At 37.3% G+C, this 14,797-nt stretch overlaps 2 protein-coding genes across 21 annotated transcripts in view; one reads left to right on the top strand and one right to left on the bottom strand.

Annotated features, from left to right (window-relative positions):
• Positions 1 to 14,797, top strand: part of LOC126213454 (uncharacterized) — a 449,182-nt gene that overhangs the window by 212,672 nt on the left and 221,713 nt on the right. For 2 of the 20 annotated variants that reach the window (XM_049941221.1, XM_049941217.1), the window contains exon 2: positions 8,876 to 9,024. The exons of 17 other annotated variants lie outside the window; for them this stretch is intronic. The gene's annotated coding sequence lies outside the window, so the exon portion shown is untranslated. Of the gene's footprint in view, positions 1 to 2,138; positions 2,893 to 8,875; positions 9,025 to 14,797 lie in introns of those variants that run through there. One more of the 20 variants, XR_007541183.1, reaches the window with a different exon arrangement.
• The window catches only part of LOC126213457 (ras-related protein Rab-18-like), a 289,633-nt gene continuing 288,212 nt past the window's right edge, over positions 13,377 to 14,797 (bottom strand). The window contains exon 5 of the mRNA XM_049941229.1: positions 13,377 to 13,533. Coding sequence (XP_049797186.1) covers positions 13,417 to 13,533 — 117 coding nt within the window. The 3' untranslated portion in view covers positions 13,377 to 13,416. The remainder of the gene's footprint in view (positions 13,534 to 14,797) is intronic.

Below are 14,797 nucleotides of genomic sequence, written 5' to 3'. Positions count from 1 at the left end.
TCCTTCCCTATTTCCGGACGAGGCAACCGTTGGTTGCGAAAGCTAGAATTTTGTGTGTATGTTTGTGTGTCTATCGACGTGCCAGCACTTTCGTTTGGTAAGTCACATCATCATATATACACCTGCCGCTTACATAACTCGTTCAATATGAGCACTGGAGACGATGAAATGCAGTACAGCGCTGGACTTGCACCTGGTAGCCAAAATTGGAACCAATTTTTTTTCCAGTGCAAATTAGTGCAGTTCATATTGGCATATTTACCAAGTTTCACTGCCATACGATAATTACAGTCCACAATCGGCCTACATGAGTAGCTGCACTTTAATTATAACTGCCCAGTACTTCCTATTCTATTCGTTAGACCTACTTCTGCATTACTCCTATTTGATTTTGTATTTGTAATCCTGTTCTCACTCGAGCAGAAACCCTTTTTTTCCTGCCACCGCACTTTACTAATTGCCGCTACATCTATCTTCAACCTATCCATTGCTTCTTTTAAATTTTCTAAACTACCTATCTACCTTATTGAATGATTTCACATTCCACTCTTTAACCCAACAAATGTCAGTTTTGAGTCCCCACCTGGAGATCCAAATGAGGGACTATTTGACCTCCAGAATATTTTATCCAAGTGAATGCAATCATCATGAAACCATACTGTGCCACCTGGAGAAATAACAACTGTAGTTTCCCCTTCCTTTCTGCCATTTGCAGTCTTTGCACAGCAAGGGCACACTGGCTAATGCTACTAGGCCACAACAGTTGACCATAAGGACTGTTGCCCCTGCACTTACTGTAAAGACTACTGTCCCTCTTCAGGAACCACAACAAAAACAGTAGCCCTACAATCCAAGAAACTCATTTCAACAGTCTCCACTTATTATGTGAAGTGAGAGATTCAGTTCTGAACCTGAAGGGGATTCCATATCAGCCAAAACTACTCTCGGGACTTCTAGAACAACTTTCCACGTATTATATTTGGAAAAATGAAGAAGTGTTAATAGAACATATCTAAATCACCTTCCTTTTGTTGACAGCATTACATTGTTTGCTTCTAACTAAGATCAGCCTAAACAACGAAGGTAAGATCCAAATATAGTGAGTTTGAAAGTGGGTTGAAATTCAGTTACAACTGGCTTAAAGTAACGTATCATATAAGTAACTTACAGAAAAAAGGACACTGCAAATTAAGAATTAAAACATAGAAATATGATGAAGAATCATCATATTTCTGATAATTGAGGATGATGACTGGAGGAACAGATAAAGAAATACAGAAGAAGAGTGCCAAAGCCTTGGGATGTCTTCTGGTACACTAAACATAGTTTCTAAAACTATGTCTCAAAAGGGAAGTTTCAAAATATTGTCATTACATTTTTACTTCTAGGAATGGGATATGTGGTGGATTTTAACCCATTAAGTACCAGTGTCCTATTTTGAGGACAGAGCACATATTTATTTATAAATACACAATAAATTATTGATTTGCAACTATTGCTGTTCTACATCATTTGTTGATGCTTTTTATAACAAATGTATGCTTACAGGAAATTAAAAGCAATAAATCCTACCATTAATTGATTATTGAATACCAAGGCACACTTTTCGTTATTACTGGTATTTACTTTATCGACAATTTAGTAATATTTGAAATATCTGGCAAAGATCTTTTTGTGATTATTTATAGTCAACACTGTGTCTTTTAAACTACTTGCATTATTAGCTCAATTGGAGTTAAATTTATTGTTTTCCATTGATATAAAATTTGGTGTACTCGAAATAGGACGCTGGGACTTGGTGTTATCATTTCAGTTATTTGTATTGCTGCACGTTCGAATATGAAACTCTGCTACTGCAGATGTATTTTCTTTTTAGAACGTGGTAATTTTATCAGACTTTGTTGCTGAGGTAAGGAACGACCCCTCTTTTATAAATATATATTACAGGATATGAAGTTACTTTGAAATTTACAGTGTATTATGTAAGTATATTTATGAATAAGTTACCCAGTAGTAAATAATACAGTTCCAGATGGACAGAGGTACTTACATGTACCCTTTTCTGTAGTTTGTGATAATGTATTATTCTTTCATTTCACTTTATTTTATTACATTTTATTTCATTTCATTTTATATAGATTATAATGGCCTTCAGACGAGATAGATACCTCACTAACCAAGAAATAGAAGAAATAATAAACAGTGACGCATTCTATAAAGTGGTGTCGGATGATCAGGACCATACTGATATCACCGTATGTCCTCCTGAAGTAGACTATATGATCAGCAAAGAAGAAGGTCCAGACGATGTTACTGGAACTGGGGAAGTCTCAGATGTGCCAGGGGCTATTGAATAACATTATGTTGCATCAGAGAATAACGAAGGAACTGTATATAAAACTTCACTGCCAAGTACATCCCAAGTTTCCAGAAGTAAATCGAAGAATGGCCCTCGTAAATGTCTGGCTCTTCTACGTGGGAAAAATGCACTGGATTTACTGGATTTAAGACGTGCTGTTACAGTTACATACCTGAAATTGGACACTGGAAGACCAAATATTGGATGTCCAATGGAATACCCATCAAGTCAGTTGAGAGTGATACCAGACATCAGTTTTGATGGAATTAGTCATATGATTGACATAAGAAACATGCAAAGAAGATGTGTAAGAGCTAAATGCAATGGGAAACCAAAAACATATTGTATTAAATGCCGTACAACACTGTGTGTGAAGTGTTGTGTAATATAAATAGTTAAGACTTGAATACAGTTTAGTATGCTATATGATACTGTTAGATCCCAGTCTCCTATTTTGAGGACAGCCATTATATCAGCATGTATAAATATTCTTTGGCTTTTTTGTACTTATTGTGGTTCATACACTATGTACATTATAATTCATGAATAAAAACATCGATTTAAAAAAAAAAAATTAATTTGGGACTTAATAGGTTAAAAGCAACTAGTATTCAAAATGTAAGGATTGGTCAGTGACAGGGATTTAAATGGTACAGACATCAATGTATTCATAAAAAAAGACACTAATGAAACAATACATAAGATCAATGTATCAATGTAAATTCTAATAATATTTCTTATCAATATTTCTATCTGAAACACCAGTATCTCTTGACTATTCTACATATCACTTCAACCAATACAAGTACTGAACTATGAACTATGTCTTCAACTTGCTGGTTCAGTGATCATCAAACTGGAGCAAATCAATTATTCCGTGTGGCCTGTGGTTCTTGGTCGTATTTTACAAAAAGCACCTAGCAAATAACATATGAATCCAAAAATGATAACTAATGTTAAGATCTGCTTTTTCTGTGCCACAACAAACTGAATTACACAGACAGTGATAGTTTTAAGATGTGCTTAATTTTAATTGACAGTGAGTCTGGCCATGAACTAAGTTGGCCACTGACCTCAGGGGTAGTAGGTCAAGTAGTGCAGCTGTTGTGGGGTTAGAAGATGTCTTCCAGTACTGACAATTCATGGGCATGTGCAACTCGTATCGATCAGCTGCTACGGTATAAATTTCAAACAGAAGTAACACGAAATGCACATTACAGAATGGTCACCTTCGAAATGTAGTACTTATTTGCAGCAAGGAATATGAAATTAAATTAAGGCTGCTGTAATGCAACACAATGGACAGACAAAAAGCAATGTTCAAAACATTTGTGATCACATCTCATATTGACCACACATTTGGCCGGCCGAAGTGGCCGTGCGGTTAAAGGCGCTGCAGTCTGGAACCGCAAGACCGCTACGGTCGCAGGTTCGAATCCTGCCTCGGGCATGGATGTTTGTGATGTCCTTAGGTTAGTTAGGTTTAACTAGTTCTAAGTTCTAGGGGACTAATGACCCGAGAAGTTGAGTCCCATAGTGCTCAGAGCCATTTGACCACACATTTAAGTACATGTACAGATACTGTTTTTAATCAGTTAATCATCACTCACACAGATGATACAACCCTTCATCAGGTCACTATGTAGTCACAACTATGGGGTCACTGAAGGTGGCAGCGAGCTGAAACAGAGAAGTCGATAGCGGGTGTGTCGAACAGTAGCGAGCATTTAACTATCGGTACTTGGTGGGCGGAAGATGGCACCAGTTCCTGTCCCAAGAGCAATGAACCGAAGCCACAATGTTTGATTGTAGCCAATCATTGCTATTACAAAGTCTGCATTCATTATGCACAGCTTTTGTACTGTTGCAACAGCTGTGTAACTATTAATTATTGTATACACTGAAACACTACAAATGAAATATTGATCCATTTGTTGTAGATTTGAAAGATCGGGTAGTGCAGTATGCATACTGGAAGTTTCTCGGACAGCAGAAATGGCTTATATGCTACCAGCTTCAGCAAAGATACGTACTGGTACTTCGTTGTGTATTAGTTATCAAATCACTATGAAATGCAGCACAGCAAGACAAAAACACAGAGGTGCCACAGCTATTAAGGTTGGCAGCAACTGGGAGCAACACACTAATTACAAAGTTTTCTGAAGTGTGCCAATCAAGTGATAAGTTAACAGGGAGCCTATTTATTCCGGTTTTGTTCTTCTTAGTACTGGGAACATTGAAATTAGGTCAGAAATTAGTTAACATCCTTTTCCTAGAGCATAATTTCTTCTGTGTAATTTGAAGGTAAATATATTTTTACTTGCACTTTATTTATATATTAATCAATCCAATCCATATATCCATATGCCATGTTTGTAATTACATTGTTCTCTCTCTCTCTCTCTCTCTCTCTCTCTCTCTCTCTCTCTCTCTCTCACACCCCCTCCCCTCCCCCAACCCCACAACCCTCCTTATTTCTTTCTGGTAAGAAAATTCTGTGACCTAAATTGAAGAGTGAGTCTTTTCTCTTCTGCTGCCATGCTGATAAGGCTCACAAACAGGTTATTTTCAAAAAATTAAAAGTGATAGTAACTGGAGAAAAGAATACATTTCTGAATTTATTGTACATACACAACCAAAATGGAGGAAACTTCCTGAAATCATTAGTAGTGGGTCTGGACAGGGGAACTGATCTTCATGCTAGCACAATGTGACTGTTATTCCTGAATATAAACCTTCCACATCTACTCCATCAGTAACAAGCAGTACTTCAGTTCGTCAAAGGATAGCTCCGAAAGCTAGCAAATTTTCTCTCTTTTGTGCATGCCTATCAACAAGTCAACAGGTCTGCTTTTTGGTGAGTGGTCTCCTTTAATCCAAAAGTTTTTATAAATCAGCAACTCGCATTCAATCAAATATCAGTGTTTCTTTTTTTTAAAAAAAATAAAGAGCATTTTTACATTTTAGGACTTTTTCCACTTTCAAGGTCTTTGTTTGTAACACCCTCACAGTTTCAAGGCAAGACAAAGTAGAGCAAGAAAAAGACAATATGCACACACCAGCTGAAACATTTATTGAGATATACAGACTGTTTTTCTGTTTAGCACTTATTTATTAAAAACAGGTATGTTGTACAACAATTACATGTTTTATAGGCCACAGTAATGCATTAAAAGTGGCAAAACGCTTAGTGAAACATAATTCTATACCAAAAACAATAATAAAATTCCCACCTGGCAACAACAGTTGTCCTCCATGATAATCAGAGTGTGTCTCGAAATGCGCAGTTCTGTACTGTCAATAACAGTTTGCCTTCTGAACTGACTGCTCTGCCACAGCTCACAGAGGACTAATCTATGTGGTGTAGTCTATAAACTTATTACCCAAGCAACAGTTCTCACAGACTGAACCCTGTATCATGTCTCCCGCAGCAAGCATTACACATATTCAAGCTCACTGGAAATACAAACATCACTTCATTGTCCACAAAGAGCCCTACTCAAATGTTAAACACTTTTCCTAATTAAAACTTAAATGGCTAGGAAAAGATATATCTGCAGAATTAAGCAAGCTTATCTTGTAGTGCTAATTAAGAGACTATAGATGATGATTATTTGCAACATATATTTACTCATGATGTAGTCCACAAGCACAGAAAACTGTCAGAAGCCATTTAAAGTTGCACAATACTATCCACAATACATGTCAATCCACAGCATAAAGGAGGATGGAGGGGGAGGGGGGGGGGTGTCATGGTGGAGGTACACATTACAGCCTCCACCCCACGAAAAGAAGAAAAAAAGACCAATAAAAATATTAATATATGTACATGTATATCAGTTTTCGGACTACTACTCAGTTAACTTTTGGAGAATAAAGTAGCATGGAAACTAATACACAGAAAATCTGCAAGGAATCCTGGAAAATTACAAGCCACATGTAACCCAGCATGCTTTATACAGCTGCTTGCCTGTGCAGGACTGCCCACAGAAAATATTATAGCCAGGTACACAGGTGCACATTCACAGGCTGGCCCTGCCGCCTGTCAACAGCAAACCCGAACCGGTCAGCGAGTCTCCACAGGTGGAATCACAATCCACAGGAAGTTTAGAAAGACAAGACTGAAAAGGAAATACCGTCCACCAAATAAATAAATAAACAACAGGATGACTGACTGCCCAAATGTAGGCAGAAAGAAACATCACATCTCCTCCTCCCCCTCCCCAATTTATACTCTTACAATTGTAAAGCTGGAGACACAGAACAGTCTTCATAAGTGCAGTGCTGGGTGAAACACTGGTAATGGCGAGTACACCTTACACTGTGAAAGTATGTTGTTATAGTGCTTAAATTAATTGCACGACACATGTACTTCTTAACTTTTTGTGCAAATTCTTTTAAGGTACTGTTTTTCTCTGAATCACAGTTTCTTGGTTGTTGAGCTGAAATTATGAACCAAGTATTACTACATTGAAACATTTTATATATGATGTTGTTGTTGTTGTTGTTAAAATCATAAGTGTATATGTAATATATTCAGAAAAATTGCTTCTCAGTATGTCTAAAAATGTAACAATTGCTGCTTCTGGGCCAATGCTAAGCCATTTGATGCTCAATAAATACTATTATTATTATTATTATTATTATTATTATAGTAGTAGTATATTCTGACATGTAAGGACCATGATTGGTTTAAACCTTTATAACAAATGCATATTTCACAAACATTTTTTCCATTTAAACCAGATGATTTTCCATCGGTTCACTGTGTCTAGTGCATTGTTTGACCATTTGGGAGCAATTTTTCTTAAAAATGCAAAATGTTACTATGGTCATCCTGCAGATGGTTCAGTTCTGTGTTGTCTTCTAGTTGTACACCTATTTCGTCAAGAACTGCTTTGGTATTCATGTAACCGGATATTCTCATTTTCAGTCTCAAATTAACACTTTCGCTGCAGCTGACACTTATAAGTGTCACAACAAGCCACGAGCCAGTGCAGCTGACGCTTGTAAGCATCCACGCTCACTGTCGGATTACTCAGTCTAGTTGCAGCCTCTAAGCTAGTATCAAAGCGTGTAAACTTTTGTTTTGTGTGGTCAGTTATCGAATGCGGTTAATGGACCTTCCAATGTGAAAACGAGCAGGAAAAGAGTTTCGCTTACTAATTTCTACACATCTGGGCATCCCCTGGGCGTTTTTGATAAATGTAGACGGTTAATTCTCTCACATCAGGAGCATACATGCTATTAAATTGACAACCTCTATCACAGTGAATCTTAAAAATGCGCATTTGACGTAAATATAATTTCAAATGAATCCAGGTTAATTTTTTCTTTTCTTCCTTCTTAAGAATATGCATTTTGGAATCCAAATTGTATTTTTTGTTACATTATCAACAAATCACAAACATTTGAATGACGCCTGTGACACCTACAGGTGTCAGATAGCAAACAGACTTTAAAACATGACCACAATACAGTCGAAGCTTATTTGAAGTAATACATCTAAGGTGTCATCATTAAGTCAGTATAGAACATGATCCTACAGATCTTACAAGGTCTTGACATCAGCCTGCAGCTTAGGTGTGGTTAGGAGCGTCGGCTCCGAGCAGTACCTGCCGTTTCAGTGTGTTACCGGCCTGCACTCGCAATTGCCGGGCCGCACTGGAGAGTTGCATGCCTGCACCAATTCCACAGCAAAAGTGTTAAACATGTTGAAGTGTTTTGTAGATTTGCAGTCATTCACTCATTCATTCAATCTTTGCAAAAAGTTGAAAAACCTAACTGTCTATATATGGTGCTCATATTTTGTTTCTCTTTTAGAATACATTTCTTCTGCATACAGATCATGTTTTTATGATTAATACAGTATGTTTCGAGAGATTGACCTGTTTCTCCTCTAATAGACTTTAAGAGAGGATAAATACTTTATCACAGCTGTAGAAAACAAACCAATCATGATATTCAATTTAAGGTCAATTAATACTGGATATCACATCATGGAAAGCAGCATCCATTCAATTGTGGTTGTATCACTTTGCAATATACAGAAATACCACAGCACACTGTTAAGTCTAGTACTGTACAGTGAATCTCCTCCAAAATGTAAACACTTACTCTCAGCAGCGATGAACTGGCAATGGCAGAACTTACTACAAGAGATAGTAAAACTATGGACATTCTTACAGGTGGAACAGTAAATTCTACAATCGTAGAAAACTGAAAGAATGAAAAATGTGCTACGCAAATATTTTAAAATTCAAAATTACGTTTGTGCGCTTCAGAAAATATATAAAAACATAGCTAACTGGTTTTAGGAAGCAGGATATGCTGCTCTATTACTGTACTTTTTCATGTCGGTTTATTTCAGACAGAAAAGTAGAAAAGCTATATCGTGTGTGTGTGTGTGTGTGTGTGTGTGTGTGTGTGTGTGTGTGTGTGTGTGTGTGTGTGTGTGCGCCCGCAAGACAACAGGGAAGAAATTCTAAGCATTTTTTTTTAATTTTTTTTTTCCAGAGGTCCCTCACTGACATCCGACAATGCTCAGAGTTGTTCCAAGTGACGGATGCCACCATATGAAGCACACTGTGAACCGTTTTGAAGCGACTTATTCCATTTGTGTCAGATCACACAGTTCTTTCACCAACTACGCCAAAGCAGACAAGGTGAAGAATCAAGACAAGTTGTTCCTCAAAGTTACAAATTTTCACACGCTAACTTTAGAACAACTTTCAGTTTTCATATGAGCAAATACCTAGGTATTAAATTGCAACATATATTATCTATTGCTCTAATCATTTACAAACAGCTTGTTGCCTTCTCCCTGCTGCCTTGCATCTCTGGGGTTTTCCCATTTATTAGTGGTATCTCATTATTACTATTACATCATAAATACAAAACAAGTTCTGTATTGAGGAATTCACACAGGTAAAAATAACACACATGCACACAATTGGACAAATTCAAAACCATCAGTCAGCAAAGTACACACACGAATTTTCTGCCAGTCAGTTTTGTACTGCGGTATACATCCCCCCTTAATGGTTTACACAGTTGTCTGTTCCAACTTCCCAAATAGTCCTGTTAACCCTTCTTTAGTACCTAACAAAAAATAATAGAATTTTAAAAAATGAAAAAAATTAATTTAAAGTTGGCGAAGCTGGGCCATTTTGGCAAGGTGGCATTTGGCATCCCTTTTTAAAGAGCTCTCCTAAAAACATTTCGCTTATGCAGAAAAGAATAATAAAAATGATGAAGACAGTACCAGCGCAACTAACTACCAAAGCTATTTCCAGTCACTGTAGCCCGTGTTTGTGTTCCCTATCAGAGATAGATAGAGAGAGAGAGAGAGAGAGAGAGAGAGAGAGAGAGACTGGTCCATTTGAAACAACTGAACAATTTCACAACCTGACACATGAACCAAGGCAAACATCCCTCTGGTGAGTCAAAGACTGAGCAGAACTGAATACAATAGCCTGTACAGCTGTTTCACTACAAGATGCCTAGAAAAAACAAAGAAATGTGTTTGTATTATATGTATCATAGCCTATGAATGTATTTGCCTGTACTGTTTCTTTTTGTACACTTATGCAGCCACTGCATATTGTCATTTCTAGATCTAATAGCAGTCCCCTTTGGTAAAATACTTGTGCAGAATTTTGATTAATATTTTCATTTCTTGGCTTTGAAGGTAAATGGTACTTTACTGTTGCAAATACTAAACATACACAAAAATGGGCAACCTTGTGACCACTATTTCACTTTGTAACATGAGCACATAGCTTTTTATTCTTGTGTGCATTTTTGCATTGTGCTCATATCAGTGGTGGAAGTTACAAATACACACTACACCTGATCTGGTCACAAAGCTATTTTGTTTGCAGGTGGAGAAATATGTTAGCAAATTCCTTGGAAACTCATTTAACTCATGGAGCTTTGAAAGCTGACTGAGGGATGTTGATATAAAGAAATTGTTTGAGCCAATCATTCCCTAAAAGAAAAAAAATGAAATAAGTAACATTTTCTCCAGCCATTGGAAAGTGAAAAAAAGTTATTTCCACAGATTAATGGGGTAACTTTGTGACAGCATGTTAGTGTCACAAAGTTGTACTTTAGTAAGTTTGGGAAAATACTGTTCGAGTCATCATTTATCCCGTGCATTTGTCACAAGTCAATGTTTCAGAAAATATGTCTGTAAATGACTAAGGAGATATATTGGCTCATATCCACATAGAAACTATATAGATAAAAGTAACTGAGTCATTGAGTGAAATAAAAATGACAAAATTTTGACGTCAAATGCTGCTGAAAAATTAAGTCTTTCTTCTTCTTGGTGTGTGTAAAAGTTTAAAAACTAAAACTAATAAATTATATTTACCAAAAACTTAACTTCTCTTAGGGATTGATACTTTGGAAAACGTTCTAGCTGAAACGAAGGAAAATGTTGGGGGTGCACCAGAATTCTAAAAACAGACCATGATAACCCACTGCATTTCTTGATCAAATTATGGATTTTGAGTAACAGGATTTGTTCTGTGATAGGTGGCAAACTCTCATCTTGGTGGAAAAGTCTCCTGCTTAAAAAACAATTTCCCTGGTGTCTACTAGCTTCAGTCATTTTTGACATGACACCCAATATCTTAATAAGAATTGCTCAAAATTTTTCTGTCCATTGGTCGTCAATTGACAAGAACAAAATTAACTAATACTTTAATAATTCAAGTATATAACTGGTTGGAATTCCAAGTTCCAGTATTTGGAACTAAGATGAAACCAATCTCATCGATGGTGCTGGTTCTTTGAAAGTAATTATAAAATGTGGTATTAAGTAACTGGAAAGAACTCAAAACTCCACAAGAACAAGTGCATCTCATGTTTTGTGGCAGTGCTGATGGACAGTTTACTTCAGTACATGTAGCTACAAGTCAAACATACATGGAATACCTCGGGGAAAGGACGTAACCCAAATATCAGACAACCATACACAGTCTGGAGGATCCAACCACACTGCATTTGAGGATAGGTTTATGAATACGATTCTCCCGATTCTGAAAACCAGGATGGGAAGACAGCCACCATTGGGGACAATCTTAGCTCCCACACAATATTTATGTCTAAAAAACTAATACTGTTGTACCAGTAGAAGTGAGTTAACTGAGAACATTGTTCACATTTGAAACCATGAAACTGAATTTAGTACACATGAGAAACTTGTAGCTTCAATGATACACTGAGTTCAAGCCTTTTAAAAAGGCACAAGGTACACACTCAAAATATTAATCTTGATGTAATATGCTCTATACAACTTAATTCCACTTTAAACAAAATCAGTAAAGTAATGAAATATAGCCCCACTGTTTTGATGCACATGAAGTAAAATTTGAAGGCGGTGATATTTTGTACAATACCCTGTTCAAAAGGATTAATGATGTACATCACTACAATACCATGACAAAAATTTACATTCATTATTCCACACCAAGCTCGTATAGTACAAAAAGTTGGGCAGAAAGCAGCTGCCAATGTTTTTGATCACTTAATAATGTAAAATTGCAGACAGGCAGAAAAGGTAAACTTGGAAAATGTTTCTACCTGACTGACAACACCTATTGATAACATGCAACAGTAAATTCATTTTTCCCTGAAAATTTTAGTTTTCCAGATGTTTCACTATCATGTAATGCAGTCCACTTCACGGAATATTAGGCATGCACCCTGCTGTACTAAGATTGACACGAATGTCTGAGGGCACACAAAAATGACATCTTTTTTTGGAGTAGTTGAAAGGTGGAAAGAACAGATTGCTCCAAGTTATAATTTCTGCGAGTGTGTCAATCTGCAATTTTTCAATAAATCCCCGAGATTTATTGTGTGAAGATAATATCAGGACTGTCAAGCTCCCAGCAGTTTAACGATTTATTAAGATGCGAGCATAAGTGTGTGAAAACTGAACTGGTGTACGAGTTGATGAGTATGCAGACAAGGATATGTGCAAAAGACTTACATAAGTAATTCTGTAATTCTAGTGGTTGTCTGCACTCCAAAACGTCAATTCCAAGTTTGCAGTGGGACTACATCACCAGGAATGATCTAGTATTGTATGCATAACCACATGTTTTAAGACCGCACACATCAGGTGTGGTTATGCACTATAAAAAGTGTATGATAAATCAAATTAAAATACTCAGCATTCATGTAAATTTTAAACCTATTAGTTATAGACACAGTTGTAATTTCTTAATTTTGCAGTGGAATAAGTATCTTATGTTGAGCCAACCCATAAATAGCACTGAAGCTAACACGTTATGCTGTAACAGAGCTGCAGAGATTTGAAGTTGGTCTCTAATGACAACCTGACTGTAATAAACAGTTATAAATACCATCCATCACATTTCTCAATATAAAACAGTTCTTTCTCATCATGGTCCCACACTCAGTGCTTTTAAATATCGTTTATTATTAGTAATATATTAGTAGTAGAAATAATAGTAGTAATAATAATAATAATAATAATAACAACAACAACAACGTTACAAAGATGACGAACAGGCCCAATACAGGGAATGCCCACTACAACATTGCTCTTTCTCTGCATTCACAAGACAGCTGTTAGGCCAAAGTGTAACAGGCACGAGCTTCACAAAATTTATTTCAGATTTCTACATATTGAAACATACAAAAATGCATTATGCTATATACATATAATATACCAAGTGCTGTGGACTACACAATTATACAAAATTAATATCCAACATACGTTTAAACTTCTAAAAAGCATCCATTTGTAAACAAGACTACACAAGACAGTACTGATAAAAATGACAGTTTAAAAATCAACCATATGATACAGTTGTTACATCTCTCTTAGCCCCTCCCTCCTGCTCTTCCCAATGACATTACGCCTGCATTACAACACAACTTTTTAGTCAGTGTAACAAAATGAGAACTGATAGGACGTGATGCCATATCAGTAGGAGGCTCCAGATACGCCTCCATTTACACAAGTGCGAGCGTCCCGGCACACCCCTCCCAGATGGGGGATGCGCCGGCCGCAGACCTCAGACGAGCCGGCACTTCCACCCAGCACAAGCCGGAGCACCTTCACCCCTGTCCTCTTCTCGCACGTGGATCGAACCCGGACCTCCTGTCTCCCACAGGCCGGGCTGTTCAATTATCTGTGAATTAAGTATAACCACAAAATTATCCAAACTTAACAGCTAGGACCTTATCACTTCTTTGAAGCTCATTACCAGCAGTTCCCTAATTATTTGATGAGATAATAGCACACCAAAAACAATCTTACACATAGCCAAACATGGGAATGTTAGTAATATTATACTTTGGAAACTGTGATCATGAAATAAATTTTCACAATGTATTCCTTATGCCACATGTAGACACTGTAACTAATAAGAATGTTTAAACCCATTCCAGCCTCTTAATGCTGCTAAAATTCTGCTATCATTACCATTATCACTGTTGATAACACATTGCAAACAAGTAATTTGAAAGTAATTAAAATCATTAAAAAATGATGGAAACTCCAGGTAGGACTATCGACATGTAGAAAAACAAAGATTGCTACTTACCGTAAAGATGACATTAAGTTACAGACAAGCGCAATTGAAAGACACTTACACAAAGCTTTCAGCCACAAAATTCATCAGCAAAGGAGAAACACACACAATTTGTGCACAAGCAAGCACACCTCACGCAAACACGATCACCAACTTCTCCATCTTGGGCATGAATGCAAAGCAGCAATATGGAAGGGAGGGGGAAGAAGAAGGGATAGAGTACAGGTCGGGGAGCGAGAGGAGTGCAGTCTGACTGAACGTGCAGGGATTAGAATGCCAAAAGGACCAGAGTCAGGAGGTTGTGGGTCAGGGAGGTGGGGAGAAAAGCAGAACACTCGGGTTGTGAAGCAACCAGTGGCACTCGGCATATTATGTTCAGCTGCCCCCACACCCTACAGTACACAGTTTCCACCCCCCTCTGGGCTATTATCTCCTCAACATTCTCTTCACCTATCCTCATTGTTTTCCAACTTTTGCCAACAATCTCGCCCAACATTCCCCTCCCCCATTCCTTTTTCCCCACCTCCCCCCCCCCACCCGTACACTACTATCCCTTCCCCTCCCCCTCCAGACTGCTGCTTCCATCCCAAGTGATAGTTGAACTCTGGCCCGAGCTATCAAGAGTTGGTGGTCATGTGTCTGCGAGGTATGCTTGCTTGTGTGTATGAACACTGTCGGTTTCTCTTTTGCTGGTTAAGGCCGTGGACAAAAGCTTTATGTAAGTGTCTTAATTACACTTGTCTGCAACTTAACATGGTAAGTAGCAATCTATCTTTTCCCCACATTCTTAAAGTTCGTAAAATTCAGTTATAATCATTATCAATGATATATAGTTTATATCTAATATAAATAAAAAACAAAG

This window comes from Schistocerca nitens, chromosome 11 (assembly GCF_023898315.1).
Source record: "Schistocerca nitens isolate TAMUIC-IGC-003100 chromosome 11, iqSchNite1.1, whole genome shotgun sequence".
NCBI lineage: Eukaryota > Metazoa > Arthropoda > Insecta > Orthoptera > Acrididae > Schistocerca > Schistocerca nitens.
The sequence above is the reverse complement of the archived record's forward strand: the minus strand, read 5'-3'. Positions and strand labels throughout refer to the sequence as shown.